The sequence below is a fragment of the Octodon degus genome, unplaced genomic scaffold (genome assembly GCF_000260255.1).
Source record: "Octodon degus isolate 3935 unplaced genomic scaffold, OctDeg1.0 scaffold00086, whole genome shotgun sequence".
In the NCBI taxonomy this organism is placed as follows: domain Eukaryota; kingdom Metazoa; phylum Chordata; class Mammalia; order Rodentia; family Octodontidae; genus Octodon; species Octodon degus.
The window spans coordinates 3,192,732-3,210,213 of NW_004524662.1; the positions used below are offsets into that span (position 1 = coordinate 3,192,732).

Below are 17,482 nucleotides of genomic sequence, written 5' to 3' on the forward strand. Positions count from 1 at the left end.
ATCTTAGGCATAACATGGAACAGGTATTTTTCATCAAGTATTGATATGTTGAACTTTAAGTCCCTACAAAATATGATGAAAAAACATTTAAAAAATTAAAACATTTTTAAAATAGGCATAAAGAATTACATAATTCTTATGTTTACAGATAAGTCCAGAAATCTAACCGTATGCAACCTTGTAGCAGGACAGTCCTGCAACATTCCTTTTCCTGTCTCCTGCCTTCATTCACCACCCCCTTTCTGAACAATCATCTACCCAAGAAACAGCATGGCAGCAACTGGCATGTCATGATGAGCAGCCAGTATTCAGAAGACCAGAATGACAGGCACTCCAAGCATGAACCTACTATTATAAATTGCCATGTTCAGTGCAGTTACTTATTTTACAGGTGTCCGAATGTATAGTTATCAGGGTGAGAATCATCCCAGTTAACTGCTAGATTCAAAAATCTTCTGAAGATTCTCAGGATCATTGCCTTGCCCATCTTTTACATATAACTGTATGGCTTGCCACTCTCATGTTTCCTAGCTCTTCTCTTTGCTCTCTTTTCATTGTCTAGTCCTCAAGTTCTTGCTATCCTTTTAGTTGTATTATACCTTCTATTTGTATTTCTTTTTTTGAGTTCTTACACTAGGGAAACTATACGATATTTACACATGTGTGTCTGGTTTATTTCACTTATATCTTCAAGTGGCATCCACTTCAATATAAAGGCTTCAAGTTTATCGTTTTTTATAGCCGAGTAATACTCCATTGTATAAAAATACCACATCTTTTTCATCCATTCCTCAGGTGATGTGCATCTTGGTTGATTTCAAGATTTGACTGTCACAAATTGTGCCGCTAAGGGGCTGGGGAGATGGCTCAGTGGAATAAGCGCTTCCCTGGCAAGTGCAAGGGTCTGAGTTCAATCCCCCGTTCCGCCAACAAAACAAAACAAAACAAATTGTGCTGCTATAAACATAGGCACACATATATCACTATGGTATGTTGTTTTCAGATCCTCTGGGAAGATTCCCAGCTGGATTAAGTGGGATTTCCAATCCAAGTTTTCTAAGGAGTCTCCACACTGATTTCTGTAACGGTTGCACCAGTCTACATTCCCACCAGCAGTGGAGAAGGGTTCCTTTTTCCCCACAGCCTCTCCAACATTTGTTGTTGGTTGATTTTTTTGATGTTAGCCATTCTTTCTGGGATGAGATGGAATCTCAGTATTATTTTCATTTGTATCTGTCCAATGACCACTGATGTTGAATATTTTTTTAATATATTTGCCATTTAATAGATTTTTTTGTATTTCTTCATCTGAGAAGTGTGTATTCATCTCAGATGACCATTTATAGATTGGGTCTTTGAATTTGGAGGGCTGTTTGTTTTTTTTGTGTTTAATTCTTTGTATCTTCTAGATATAAGTTCTCTGTCTGAGGAACAACTGGCTGTAACTTTTTTTCCCACTCTGAGTTTTTTCATTCACAAAAGCTTTTTAATAATGTGAGATTCCATTTGTTGATAATTTGTACAATTTTCCTTATAGTCTGGCTTTTGTTCATGAATTCTCAATATACCAATGTCTCTGCGATTCTATGTATTTTCTCTTTCAGCAGTTACTGTTTTTTTCTTTCTTTCTTTCTTTCTTTCTTTTTTTTTTTTTTAACAGAACCAGGGATTGAACTCACCTGTCTACTGAGCTATGTTCCCAACCCTTATTGTTTCAGTTTTAATATGTAGATCTTTGATCCACTTACACCTTAGTGCATGGTGATAGAAATGGGTCTAATTTTATTCTGCAGCATATAGAAAGCTAGTTTTTCCAGTGCCATTTATTTATTTATTATTTTTAATGTATTTGGTTCTTATAGAGTTTCACTATACAGCTCAGATTCCTAGTGTTCCTCCTGTTTTCAGCCTCCCCAGTGCTGGGATTACAGGATTGCACCACCATGCCTGGTCTCGGTAGGCAGCTCAGCACCCGAGCCGGGCCAGCATGGCATGTGGTGCTGAGAGCAAACCCCAGTCCCTGTGCTTGCTTAAGCAGGTGCTTATCATTTGTTAAAGAGACTATCTTTCTACCTGTAAGGGTGTTTGGCACCATTGTCAAAAATAAGGTGGCTACTGTGTTTGTAGTTGTGTGTACATCTTCTATTCTGTTACAGTGATCCTCAGGTCTTTTTTTGTCAGTACCATGCTGATTTTTTTTTTTTTTTTTAATCTGAGTAGCTTTCTAGTATAATTTCAGGCCTGGGATTGTGATGCCCCCTGACTTTTCTTTATTACCCAGGGTTACTTTTGCTATTGTAGATCTCTTCTGATTTTAAGAATGTTTTCTTTAGCTCTGTGAGGTATACTAATGATATTTTGATTTGGATTGCTTTAAATCTGTATAGATGTTTTGGAAATATGGTCATTTTGACTATGTTGGTTCTTCCTATCCAAGAACAATGGATATCTTTCCATTTTCTATATCTTCTTCAATCTCCTTTTTTAGTGTACTGTGATTTTTCACTGTATAGATCTTTTATGTCCTTTGTTAGAGTGATTCTAAGTATTTGATTTTTTTAGATGCTATCATGAAGAGTGTACTTTCCCTAATTTCTCTGTGTAAGTTTGTTGCCTGTGTACAGGAATGCTATTGATTTTTCAGTGTTGATTTTTGTATTGTGCTATGCTACTGAAGTTGAATATTAAGTTTTTTGGTGGAGTGTTTGGGGTCTTCTATGGAAAGTATCATGTCATTTGCATATCATGATAAGTTAACTTTATTCTTTTCTATCTTTATCCATTTCATCTTTTTCTGTTGTCTAATTGCTCTGTCTGATGTTTCTGCAACTGTATTGAATAGGAGTGGTGATAATGGACAGCCTCATCTTGTTTCTGATTTTAGTGTGAAAGATAAAATTCAGTTTTTGACCATTAATATGATATTAGCTGTTGATTTGCCATAGATGGCTTTTATAACATTGAGGTAAAGACCCTCTATTCCCATTTTATACAAGGTTTTCATCATAAATGGATGTTGGACTTTGTCAAAAGTTTTTTCTGCATCTATTGAGATGATCATATAATTTTGTCTTTGGTTCTACTAGTGTAATGTGTTACGTTTGTTGATTTGCATATATTGAACCATCCCTGCATCTCTGGGATGAATCCTACTTGATTTTAATATGTAGTCTTAATGATTTGCTGCATTCTGTTTACCAATATCTTATTAAGGATATTTGCATCTATGTTTATGCAGAAGATTGGCCTGTAGTTTTCTTTCTTGGTTGGGTTCTTCATTGTTTTTTGGAATCAGGGTAATACTTGCTTCCAGGAATGCCTTTGAAAGTACTGCTTCCCTTTTTAAGTTCTTTAAAGAGTTTTAGCATTAGTGGTATTAGTCCTTTTATAAATTTCTTACAGAATTCAACAGTGAGGGGGCCAGGGAGATGGCTCGGAGTAAGTGCTTGCTGGCAAGCGCAAGGGCCTAAGTTCAATCCCCAGTTCTGCCATAAAAAGAATTCAGCAGTGACTCTGTCAGGGCCTGGGTCTTTTCTTTGTTGGTAAATCTTAATTTTATTTTTAATTTCTCTGGCTGATATCAGATCTTCTTCATTTGATTTCTGCAATTCAGTTTTGTCTAAAAATCTGTTCATTTTTTCCTGTTTTCCATATTATTAGAATATAAATTCTCATAGTAGGTATTGATGATCTTCTGGATTTCTGTGGAATCTGTTGTGGTTTTCCCCTTTTTATTCCTTATTGCTTGAATTTATTTCCTCTTTTTGATGAGAACCAGTTGTTTGATGCATTGATTCTTTGTATTGTTTTTAGTCTCTATTGCATTAATTTATGTTCTTTATAAAATTTTCTTCATCATGAGTTTTCAGTTTGTTGTTCTTTTTCTAGAAGTTGGGGTTCAGCATTAGGTTGTTGATTTGACCTTGTACAGTTTTCCTAATGTGTGAGTTCATCACTATATATTTCCCTTGTAGGACTGCTTTTTTGTGTCCTATAAGTTTTGGTGTATTATATCCTCATTATCATTTAATTGTATATACTGTTTAATTTCCTTTGTGACCCATTGCTTGTTCAGAGAGTGTTGTTAAATTTCCATGTGTTAATGTACTTTTATTGGTTTCCTTTGTTGATTTCCAGTTTCCTTGTATGGTCAGATAGTATGCATGGGATGATTTCGGTTCTTTTATATTTACTTAAACATGTTTTGTCAGCTAATATATGGACTATTTTGGAGAATATCCCATGTGTACCTGAAAATAATGTGTATTCTGATATTTGTGTTGGAACACTTGGTAGATATAGACCAAGACCATTTGTTCACAGGTTTGCTTTTATCAAAAGGTTAATTCTTTTGGAAAATTTCTGTTGAATGCTGTGTGCCAACCATGGTCTTTAAGAGCAAGAAATACTGAGATAATGTAGTCAGAGGCCTCACCTTCAAAGGCTTTATTATCTAGGTAGAAGTAATACTAAACATAATGAAGTACAATGTAAGAGCTGTGAATGTTTTAGTGGGAGGAGGAGCCTCCCTATAAAGAGGTTCAGGCGATCTTCCTGACTCAGTGAACCTTGAACTGGGTCTTGAAAGGTTAGGCATAAGTCAGGCATATTTTAGGTAGAAAAAAAGAACAAAATCAAAAGAAAAAGTTGTTCATTTTCTTTTTCTTTTTTTGGATACTGGGGGTTGAGTTTAGGACCTTGCGTTTGCCAGGCAGGTGATTATGCTGCTGAGCTATATCCGTGGCCCTGTTCATTTTATTTTAACAAGAGGAAGAATGACCAAAGTCCTAAGATATAAAAACATGACTCCCCCCCCAAAAAAAAATCTAGATGTTTTATATTTAACAAGTTGGTACCTTTGATATAATTAACCATTATTCTTTAATTAAATAATGCTCATCTAATTGTCTTCATTTAGCTAGTAAATATTGGGTACCTGTTCTGTCCCAGGCATCATACTTTATGAATTGATGCTTCCTATATTTGTGGATGCACAATCTATACAACCACACCCAGTAAATAAAGCACATAAAACTGTCCTTTTGGAGTTTACATCAGAATGGGAAACAAAGAAACAAAATGTTGTTGAGTAGTAGTAATTGTGTGGCGAAAATTAAGGAAAGGAGTATAGGGAGTCCTGGGTACAAGGATATAGTACTGGAGTGATCAGAGCCCTTACTGATGTTCCCTTTAAATAGAGCTAAAACGTGAGGTTGAAAATAGGGGACTTTAGAAGTAGAGGAAACCACTTGCTAATGTGGTTAGGGTGTCTAGCCTACTTGAATAACAGAAAAAGAAATCAACCATAGATGTATAGGGGAGTGTAGAGCTGTGTAGGCCATTTTGAGGCCTTGTCTACCATTGTAAGCACTTTGGGTTTTAGGTGAAATGAACTGTTAAGGTATGTGAAGGTTTGAACAGAGCAATGACGTGATCTGACTTAACATTTTAAAATGATGACTGGCCATTGGGTTGAGACTGTGGGATTAGGAAGCAAGGCAGAAGGAGTGGAGTTGGGAGTTGGGAGGTCCTGGTAGTCCAGGGAGAGAAGGTAGTAGTCTGGACCAGCACAGACCCAGGGAAGGTGATAAAAAGTAGATACAGTCATGAGCTTGAACTTCCAAGGACCTTAATTTATCATTCCCCTGTCCCAATAATTTGTTCATATGTCTGCTAATAGCTCTTTTAATTTTATTCTAGGTCAAAGGAGAAAGTATGGCATGTAGAGAAACACAGATTCATGAAAATCACATGACATACTTCACTGAATTAAATGATCATCTATCCTTGTATTTTTACTTTCTCAGGAACTTTGAAAGCCTAGAAATATAGGTTGTTTGATGCAGAAACCATTTAGTAGCCTGTAAAAAGAACTTAACAGAGAACTAATATTAGAGGAAATGCAAGAAAGATTTGGAAGGAGGAAATATAATTTGTCCCAGAGTGTGTAATGAAAATGTAAGCTAAGGAGCTAGGGAGATAGCTTGGCTGTCTAAGCGCCTTCCTGGCAAGCACAAGGATCTGGGTTCTATCCCTGGGACTGCATACTGGCCTGGAATCATGCGTATGGTGATGCATACCTGTAATCCCAGCACTGGGGAGGCTGAGACAGGAGGATTATTACAAGTCTGAACTGCTTAGTGAGACCCTATACCAAACAGACAAACAGAATGAGCTAAGGATTTTACTTTATTTTATTAGGTTTAAATATTTCACTTTTCTTTGCATAAGTTGTTTGCATGCTATTTTAAGAACAAAAACTGTAAGCAAAGAAAGTATTCAGTACTGCTTCTGTTTTTATTTTTAATATATTTAGGTGGTCCAGTGCCAAGAGACATTTATCAGAGAATTAAAAAACTTGAAGATAAAATCCTTGAATTAGAAGGCATCTCTCCTGAATATTTTCAATCTGTGGTAAGTATAAATGTCTTTGAAAAATAAGTAGACTATTATTTTAGGATTAACTGTTTACTCATTGACCCGTGTGTAAAAAAACACTTTTTAATAATTCAGAAGTAAGTGAACACAGTTCTGTATGGGAAGAGTTATATTGTTCTCTCAAAATTCTGACTTGAATAATTCAGAAATTTAGAATTTTTTAAAAAACATACTTTTTTTTCCTTTTTATTTCACTTTGTTTTGTTTTGTTTTTGAGGCAGGGTCTCTCTATATAGTTTCACCTGCCCCCAAACTCACTATGTAGCCCAGACTGGCCTTGAAATAGTAGCAATCCTACTGCTGCAGTGCTGGGATTATGCATTGTCCAAGCTCTTTTAGGCCATTTTCGTTACATAAGAAATCACCTTGGATGGTGGCCGATGTAATTCTGAATGTAACGTATAAATGCTCCCCTTGGGCCCTTGCTCTTTCAGTTAGTCTTTGTCTCTACTCCTCTCTCAATGATGATTTCCCTCATCAGCTCATAAAAAGTTACCCTGGGGTGGGAAAGATGGCTCAGTAGAATAAGTGCTTGCCTGGCAACTGCAAAGACCTGAGTTCAATCCCCCGTTCCGCAAAAAATAAATAAATAAATAAATAAATAAATAAATAAATAAATAAATAAAAAGTTACCCTTTCTCCATCTCAAGCTGCACACATCTCAAGATGCCAGTAGTTTAACTGTCAGACTTTTAAAAGACTGGTTTGTACTTTTGTAGTTCCTCAACTCTGGCCTCCATCCATCCATCCATTCTTACCTCTCCTTTCTAAGGACAGTAAGAAAGCATATTGATTGATAAGCATCTTAGGCACATCAACATTTTTACAACAATTCTGAGCTCATTATTTTTTCTCAGTCTTCTGAGGGGATTTCTCAACTCTGGCCTCCATCCATCCATCCATTCTTACCTCTCCTTTCTAAGGACAGTAAGAAAGCATATTGATTGATAAGCATCTTAGGCACATCAATATTTTTACAACAATTCTGAGCTCATTATTTTTTCTCAGTCTTCTGAGGGGATTATATACACCAGTTCTGAGATTTTTTAAAAAGCTGTACTATATTAGAACAAAAATAATTTAAAGTAAGATTATATTGAAACTTTATGTAAAATAGCATATATCATATAAAATATATAAAATATATTTAAATTTCATAACAGCAATCTTTTGATTATTTGGGTGAATTGTAGAAAAAATATTTACACAGGAATAAGGTAGGTCACAAAATAAAAAGAAAAGAACAGCAGGTCCTAAATGACAAAATTCAGAGAGTTACAGATTCACTACTCCCAAATGTAAAATGAGATTTATAAAGTTACTAAAAGCTAAAGCAAGGATTATGATACCAACCATTTAGCATACTACCTAATGTATATTAAAAACCTCAATAAATATTAGCAGTTATTTAGATTTTAGAAACTGAAGTAGCTATACAATTATGGGTCAGTCAGTTCTTGTGGCTTTCAAATGTCTACAATTTTTTCAGATGTTTTTGTTATATAACATGATATAAGCGTTTCTACTTTTAGGATTTTTTTTTTTACTGTTTCCTCCTAGAAAATTTCATTAACAATTTTAAAGTTTTCCTGCAACAGTCTACCATAAGTTTTTTCAAGTCAAGCTTTCATTCAGTGATCTTTCTGAAAGTCATTTTTCTAGGTCATTTTCATATCTTGTATATAACTTTTGTTAGTAGAACTAATATTACATGAGAGTGGTGATGTCACATGTCTCCAGTCAGACCCATCCATCTGGCTCTGATTTATAAAAACTTAATATAATGTAGACTCAGATAGTAAAAGAATAAGCCCTCCACATCATCATTTTGTGGTGTTTTTTAAAAATTATTTAGAATCTATTACGTGTACAGTAGTGTAACGTTTGGTTAAAAGGTAAACCTAATCAAATTGTAGGAAACCTTAAATGTTTCAACTGTGTTCTAGAGCCAGAGAGTGGGATATCTACTGTAACCATTTGAAATGACTTGTGAAAAAAATATTCTAAAAAGGAAGAAAACTAAGGTCAAGGAGACAACATTATACTTGCTTAGATTTGAGGTCAGATCCTGAAACGAGAACATGAATGACAGTAGAAAAGGCTAATGCATACAGCAAAGAAAACTTGACAAATACTGATGATTGGTTATGGAAAAAGAGCAAGGATAACTCCACCTTCTGATTGAAAAATGATACCATCATTGATAAAAATAAAAAATGTAGAAGAGGGATACTTTTAGATGAATATGAATTCAAAGTCATAGGAGGATATGAAGCTAGAAATATCAGGTAAGCTTTTAGAGGTATGTCTTACCCTTTGCTCAGAGATTCTGTGAAGAGGTACTAGTTAAAACACTGATGGGTAAGCTCACTGCTGCTTTCAAAGGCCTGAGGCCTAAAGCTTGGTGAATACCTCACTTAAAGGGCAGGAAGCCTTAGAAATGTAGACCAAGGATTGACTGACATAAGCAACCAGAAAAGACTGAGCCGTGGTAAGTTGGGATGCAGCCAGTGCTTTTCAAAAGTATTCCAAATCTGTTAAAGGTAATATATTTTTGATTAAAAGAATCATTTCTCAGTGTTAGAAATGTGATATTTAAATAGCAATGAGCTAGCTACAAGGACATACAGAACTAGAAAGTTTTAAACATTCAAAGTGACTCCATTCCCCAAACCTGCAAAGACTGGCGTATGCCCTAAGGGAGGAACTTCATATTTACCCTTTGGAAATGTAGTGAATGAGCTCTCTAGGAGAACACTCAAATGAAACACAGCCAGCTCGAGGCCTCTCCTTGCACCGCCAGCAGTTGAGCCCACTGAGTGCCCTGCAGAGGACATAGCACATTACTTTTCACCTCACCTCCTCATACTGAAACGACATGGTCAGTCCCTGCAGAATTGTACCGATTTCTTTCAAAAGTATATGTATAGCACAGTTCTGTAACTTCTGAAATTAGAAATTAAGGGAAAGTAGAAACCATTACATTTTTTAAGAATTGACGAACTTCTGAACTCTAAAGATTTCAAGTGAAATGTTGTCTAGATTCAAATGTAGATCACTTCTCAATATGGGGAAACCTCTTGCAATTGCATGAAAATTGATTATCATGGGTAATGTGAGAGCATAGCATATGAAAAGATGAACATTAACAGTTAAAATTATGAATTATATTCAACTCATAAAACACAAACCAGATTATATGAAGTTCTTTTCATTTAGTGAAATACGTAAAATTCCAAAATAAGTTGCAATGCATATGAAATAGGAATTGTGGAAAACATTAGTATTTGTTGCATCTTTTAATGTAATTGTTTCAAAAATCTTTAACCTTTGTGTTAGTATGAAAAAGTCTTACTGTGTTAATGTTTTCACATTTTAAGAGGATGGCTTAATAGGCTACTTAAAGGATCTGATCTGAGTATTTCCAGAGACTGACTTTAAATCATGGTATTTGAAAATAGCAAGTAGAATATACTTTACAAGTATATTTTCACACACTTTGTTCACTTTTTCACTTACAATTATGCCTTGACACATGCATTCATACTGTATTTTAAACCTTTTAAAGTCAGAAACTTTTTCTTGCTTATCTTTGAACACATGGAACATAGTGTCACTGAGTACTGTGAATAAATGTATAGAACATGGTTACATGTTAGTTACTGACTCCTGAAGGTATGTTAACATTGCCACAAAGCAGTAATCAGACGTAATTTTTGGTCAGTAATGGTAAGAAATTCCTCGTTTCAAAGTGGAACAGGGGTTTAGCAGGAGAGCATTGTGCTGAAGGCCAAGTTAGTTAGATCTTTTATGTGTGAAATTTCATGGTGGGCTTGAAGTACAAGTGAATAGTTGTACCCAAGTAGGAAATTAAATTGTGTGCATACCTTTGGTAGGCCTCAGCAGTCACACTAGCCAGTGTGGACTTCCAGTATCATCAAAGTACAATTAAGATTTTGAGAAAGAGCCAGTGATTTAGATTCTTGTCTGAAAGCATTATGAAGTCCAAGTGGAGTTAAGGAAACTAGTTTAGAAAGCATGTCATGTCATCCAAGTTAGAGAGATGAAGGTTTGCAGCAAGACAGTAGGACATCCACATGGCTACACTGACAAAGGTTCTGCAATCTGAGGTACAGGATCTCAGGATAAATCCTGAGGGGATTTCACTGACCTTCTCAGACCCAAAAGCTACAACTCTTGTTGCACAGGTCCTGCTTTACCTTGGTCTTAACCATCCAGTAGAAAAGTATGAAAACGAAATATAGGAAGTAAAGCCATGCTGTTATGTTGAGCTGTGGGGGACTCAGGTCAATAATTTCTGACATTGCCAGTTGAACAGAAGACCCAATGCTATTATGGGCTACTGGACTCTTTTAGAATATTTTGCTGAGTTTACACACCTATAATATTCAATAACGGAACTTAAGAAAAAAGGGGATACAGATCAGTGTCCATTTTGTATCTGTGTATTCAAAGTGGTTGGGATAGATATATAGTTGCATTCTCTTAATGAATAGAATGATTTGTTCTAATGGTGTTTGTAAATAGGATCTCAAGTCTGCATCTTGTACAGCAATTAACCACTAAAAAGAATATATGCAGTGTGTTATTTGTTGAATCTGTACTTCCGATTTGATTTGAAACTGTCTCATTGCTATCTGTTTATCAATAAAATTTTGGGAAAAAAAAAGACAGTAGGACAGTGGCACTACAAGAGAAAAATGTTTAAGATACTATACGTATACAATTAGTTACCCTTTACACTAACTAAAATGAAAGATGGTAACTAGTTGAGGAGAGGCCTTTTTACCCTTGAGTCTTTTTAGAGCATGCAATCCCTGGACACGTGTATGTTACATGTTTTCATTAGGCTATAAGCATTGTATTTTTTTTGTTGTTGTTTTTGTTGAACCTGGCATTGAACTCAGGACCTGGCACTTGCCAGGCAAGCACCTATTCTACTGAGCTATCTCCCCAGCCCTGGCTATAGGCATTGTGGATGTGGCTATAAATTACCTGCCATGGCAGAATATTGGGAGAAAAGAGACAGTTTTGAATTATCTGTGCAGTTTTTTCTGTAGTATGCTGTGCCCATGTTTTCTTTTTAGTATCAAAACCTGTTACAATTTCCACCTTTTGTATTGAGATGTAGTGCTTATATCTAAAACAAATTTTAATCCAGTCTAAATGTGAAAATATTCTGCTCAAGCCTAAAATAAGCCCACTCATTTTACTATGTTCTTAGGTCATTAATCCCTTGATACTCTTCTCTTCATTTGGGTATTTTTCATTTTGCTTTCATGATACAGAAATAATCTGATTACTTAATGTCATGGTCTGTGTCTGAATGTCCCTCCAAAGCCTCATGGAGTCATAGGTGGGCTTTTGCAATGGTGTCTGGATGTAGTATGTATGATACTGGAATTGATTCATAGTGCAGTGCTAAGCTCAAGGGTAGGAGGATTAAGGGTTTGAGTGCTACCCGCCTAAGAGTGTGGGTAAGATAAAAGGGGCAGAAAGACACCGCTAGGTCTCTTGTTGCTTTTTCAGTCTTCTGTGTGACTTGAGCTGTTCCTTTTCTGCAGTGCCCCTCTGCCATGTGCCACTCTGCCTTGGAAGCAAACTGACTGTAAATTAAAACCTCTGCAAACTGTAAACCAAATTTTTCCTCCTTTAACTTTGAGTGTTGGGTATTTTGTCTCAGCAATAAAAAAAAAAAAAGTAAGATAGAATTTTATACCAGAGAAATGAGGTCATTGCTATGACTGTGATTCAGGAACCTTTGGGAATGCATATGGGAAGAGTTTAGAAAGGTTCAGAGGTGCCAGCTAAAACTGGTGGGAAATTCTGATCAGAGCTTAGACCAGAAGGCTGATAGAAATCCTGCCAGTAAAGACTAGGCTCAGGAGGTTTCTGCTGGGAAAAAGGACTGCATTACTTGTTGGACTCTAGGTGATATGTGTTATGTTTAGCAGAAAGTTTGAAAGTTTGTGTTTTGCTGGTGTCTGCAGATTTTGCCTAAGACTGAGATTAAGGGGAGTGGACTAATTAATCTAACAGAAGAAATTTCAAGACAGTGTAATGCTGAGCCAGTAGTAGCGTTAATGTTGGGGTCTTTTAGCTAGATTAATCCTGAGAATCAAGAGCAAAGAGCCCAGCTGAATGGTATAAAACATTTTGAGTTTGGCCAAAGAGGAAGCTCCAGTAAAGGTGTGGACTGCAAAGATGGAGCAGAGGAGTTCTCGATTGCCGAGAATGAACAGGAGAACAGAAAAGATAGTCTGATGGTGTCACAAGAACTAGCAGTACTTCATCCTTTGCAATATAAAAAGACTTTGCTTTGAGAGTCATAGAGCACCATGTTCCCAGCTGTGCCCTAGAGAAGTTCTTTGAGATTCATCGGCTCTGAAGCCCTACAGCCAAGAGGAAAGGAAGCCTGGCTGCTGCTCCAGCTGGCAGCAGACTTTGGAGTCATGCGTGTGTGCTGATTTTAGGTGTATGCAGAATGCAAGAATTGTAGTGTCAAGAAGACTTCCATCCAGATTTCAGAAGGAGCCCTGGGAGGCCAAGCAGTTATGTTTTTGGAAGAGCAGTGTGTGTGAAGCTGTGAGTGTGAAGCTGAAAGTACAGTGGGCTTGGAGAAGCCAGGATGTAAATCATCTGAGGAAGACTACAAGGAGGGAGCAGAGCAGGCCCCAGAAAGAAGCCGTGGAAACTACAACCACCCAAAGTGCTGAAGGAGTGGAGCTCCCCAAGCCCTTTGGAGTTCACAACTGGCCACAGATTGCTGGGGATTTAATGTTTGCCTTGCTGGTTTTTGGACTTGCTTTATTCCCAGTCCTTGCTGTTCCCCCCATTTGTAACTTTGGAATGAAATGTCTGTCTTCTACCATTGAATGCTGGAAGTGTTTCACTTTTCATTTTTGCAAGGGCTTGCAGCCAAGACATATATCTCAGAACAGACTGTGGATTTGAACTGTTCAGCAGTGCTAAAACTGTTAGGACTTTGGCAGTTCTTGGAGATGGACTAAATGGTTTGTTTTGTTTTGTTTGTTTGTTTGTTTCTTAAAGGAATATGCATGAGTCTTTGCAACAGGGCTGAAATGTTATGGTTTGTGTTTATATGACGCCCCCCACCCCCCAAAGCCTCATGTGGTCACAGGTGGGGCCTTTTCAAAGTTAGCTGGATCTAGAGTGTGTGATGCTAGAATTAACTCATGGTACAATGCTAGGCTCAAGGGCTGTAGGATTAAGGGGGTGAGTGCTGCCAACCCTAAGTAACCTGGATAAAAGGGGCAGAAAGAGGCTGATAAGGTCCTTTGCTGTTTTTGTTGTCTTTTGTGTTCATCCTCTGCTGTGTGTCATTCTGCTCTAGAGCCAACCAGCTGTAGACTGAGATTTCTAGGACCTGTGAGCCAAAGAAACTTTTCCTTCTTTAACCCTGAATGTGGGGTATTTTGTCTCAGCAATGCGAAAAGTGAATAAGACACTTATTAATGGTACAGAAATTACCACCAATATTCTACAGATTATACTATTATGATGACAAGGGGGAAGTGTATTTTAATCTACTATATAAAAAAGCACTTCTTGGGAAGGTAAGAGACTTCATTCACTGAGCAATGAAGAAATTAGGCGTTAAGCCCTTACCTGCCTCAAGGCCCCACCACAGGTAGCTAGCTTAGTTTGGTAAAGGAAGGAGCATACTTATCTGAGCTATGTTATTCCATAATTAATAATTCAAACACTTAATGATTTGCCAATATTACTCATAAGCATATCTAGATCTTCTTTGAATCAGCTTTTGGCACAAGGGCTCGGTGGTCAGAAATATTCATGAGAAGAATTTGCAGTCTGTATTCAGTTTCATCAGATACACTCATTACACTCATTCACTAATTTGGCATTCAGAAATGTCAGGTATGGTGAAAGTACAAGCAAAGTACAGGAAGAATTCATTAGATGAAAGTTAAAAAAGCCATGTGTCAGTGGAATGTTGTCTTCTGTATGTAAAATAAGAGGTCAGATTGGCTTAAACCTTATGGAAATAGCTTATAAAATAGGACACCTAATGATAACAGTCTTCGGAGATCATTGACTTGGTGGCTAAATTATGGCTATCAAACAACTGAATTCTTTCTTTTCAGCTCTTTTTTGGTGTTGGCTTCTCCTACACACAGATGTCAGGACAGCAGTAGCACATCCAGGTGTCTTATCCAGATACACAGGCGTGTCCATAGGGACTAGCTCTTGGAATACTTTCTCTCAACAGAGGGAGGAAGCTTTTTCTATAGTCAGCAGACCTCCTACTCAGGGGCCAGAATTGGGTCCATACTCATTTTAGTCACTGATAGGACAGTGAATGCATCAACAGTCCCTTGACTCACATAGAGAATTAGTGGATAAAGAATTGCTTGCATAGATAGCCACAGTGCCCTTTACAGTCAGTATGTGTGTGTGTAGTGGGGGGAGGGTTTAGTCTAATATAGCAAATTTCATTTTCCTTTATTGTTGATTCACTTGTCCCATGTCCTGGGATACATAGGATATGAAAAAGAAACTAAGTAGAAAAACACAGAACACCTCCTATAATGACAAAGGCTGATCTGAAGCTGGGATGAGTGAGAAATTCTGTACAGCTGGAGACTAGCATGTTGTTGCGCTGTTATCGCATGCTGTGTACTTTAAATTGATAGTAGGCATCAGTTACGCAAAATGTTTTATAAGTTTGTAGACTTTGTTTCTGTTATAGCTCTCAAAGGCTATGTTTTATTATGCTATAAAGGAAATGATCCTTTTTGTGAACATTTAATTTTTTTTTTTTTTTTTTAACTTTTAAAACTAGAACTTTTCTGGAAAAAGAAGAAAAGTTCAGCGACCACAGGTAAGTTACTCCATTTTGGCTTCTGCAACAGATTAATTAGAATTGTATCTTATTAATAAATGTTTCTCCTGTGCTTGCCATTCGGTCAGGCCCTGGTAAGATTTAGAACTGAAGAAAAGCTGGGAAGTATAAACTAATGTAGTTCAATTGGAGCTATAATTGCACTGAGTGCATTAAATGCAACAATCTAAAATAGGTTAAATATAGAAATCTTCATCTTGCTTGTACTGCACTCAATCTTAGCCAAAAGACAAAGGAGTGATAGGAGATTATATCAACCATAAAATCCTTAAAAATAATAAGTTCTGAAGTCTCCTCTTGTTCCCCCTTGTACATAGTGATTAGCAGAATGCAAAAAAAAAAAAAAGGTGTCAGGATGACTTCAGCCAACCTCTGCTGAAAATACTGCTATATTAATTAGTTAATCTAAATAGTAAGACTCTATTTTAATGGTAATAATGTAAATTTAAAGTGAGAGAAAACAAAAATTTGGGGGCTGCTTTTTTCCCTTGCAGCGCTACTGATCAAACCCAGAGCAGGTATTTTTTTCTCGAAGTAGTTGATCCCTCAGGATTTTCTCAGTACTGAAAGCTTAAACTAATCTTAAAAATTTAATATTTCACTATTGATCATAAGAGTATTGTGTGTGTATGTCCTCGACCCGTGGTTGTATTTCTAGATTTTTAAAGTACAAGAAGCTTCAGGAGCATTTTTCCTTAGGCAAGAGAAAGAGATATTTAAGTCTTGCTATTTTATACTTTTTGATTTATAATATAGTCACTATGTATAGGTAGTTTTTAAAATTATTCTCATGAGAATAAACATTTCATCATGCTGTTGAATGTTTTAAATATTTATAGTTCATTTAGCACTTTATCTGCATTAAGATACTTCAGAGTCTTATTCAGCAATTTGTGTTATTGTTTATAGCAGAACTATTCACTGGCTGAACTTGATGAGAAAATTAGTGCCCTCAAACAAGCCCTTCTCAGAAAATCAAGAGAAGCAGAGTCTGTCGCAACTCGCCACCTTCCATGAAAATCTCCTCTCCTCGTCACTTAGTGTTTTTTTTTTTTTTTATGTACATGTGTATAACTTACTCTGTAATTAATTAAATGTATATGTATTTATCAATGTGAACTTCTCTGTGAAGTCAAGGTTTATTTCACGAGTCTAGCTTGCAGCAAATACTTTGCAAGTATTCCAGTGGGTTTTGAAATTATGAATGTTTTAAAAATAGAATTATTGAAAACTGTCCTCTTCTGTTTTCAAATAGACATTTTGGAAATTTAAAAACTTAATTTGTAAGTACTTTTTTTAGTAGACTACAGAAAAGATTATTATGATACTGGTATTTTAAAGGACTTTTTAATGTTGATCAACCAGTTTATTAGTTTAAATTAGTACTTTTAACAACTTAGTGAATTAAACTGAATTTTTAATGTGTATGCTTGAAATTTTCTTTTTCAGATGTCAGTGTTAATGTAAATAAATAATAATCCAACTTTATTCCTTTATTAACTGTGATCTTGAACAAGTTACTTAAATTTGTGTCCTAATTTTCTAATTGGGAATGATAATAATAGAACCTACTTCGTTAGTTTTTAAGAGGAATTGAGATGATTTTGAAACTGTCCCCAAAGAATTGCTCAGTAAATTTCAGTTATTGTTAGTGAATGAAATTGGTCTATCTTTGGATAGTAGTGAAGATGTTACAAAGAAATTATATTGTCATAGTTGGAAATTGAACATTTACAAGGTACAACAAAAGTTTTGTCCAGTGGTTTATGGAGCAGCTGTGTAGGTCAAGAATAATTTGATTGTGAGAATCAGAAAAGTAGCTAACATTGCCTGTAAACTGAGATCTGTTAGAAATGCAGAACTTAATTGAAAAATGTATAGCTAAACATCGAAGAAGCTGGAACATCACCAGCAGTGACTTGGTCTGTGTCTGTGACTGCACCGTGGCTCTGATCCTCTCCAGTTCTGTCTTAGTCATATATTTCCCATTTGTTCTCCTTTTCCCTGTGGGTGCTTCTCCCTCCTCCTTGTCTTTTTCTCTTATGGGAGTATACAGATTTGTGTGTATACTCTATCCTTTGAACTGGTTTCTCTCCATGTGCACTCTCCCGCATAAGGAGACGTGTCACTCTTATTTCC

At 36.2% G+C, this 17,482-nt stretch overlaps 1 protein-coding gene across 3 annotated transcripts in view; it reads left to right on the forward strand.

The window, feature by feature from the left end:
• Mbip (MAP3K12 binding inhibitory protein 1) overlaps positions 1-16,833 on the forward strand; it is a 31,176-nt gene extending 14,343 nt beyond the window's left edge. The window contains exons 6-8 of one of the 3 annotated variants that reach the window (XM_023721828.1): positions 6,317-6,414; positions 15,284-15,322; positions 16,253-16,833. In XM_023721828.1, coding sequence (XP_023577596.1) covers positions 6,317-6,414; positions 15,284-15,322; positions 16,253-16,360 — 245 coding nt within the window. In that variant the 3' untranslated portion in view covers positions 16,361-16,833. The remainder of the gene's footprint in view (positions 1-6,316; positions 6,415-15,283; positions 15,323-16,252) is intronic. The other 2 variants (XM_004637076.2, XM_004637077.2) reach the window with 2 other exon arrangements.
• The last annotated feature ends 649 nt before the right edge of the window (positions 16,834-17,482 follow it).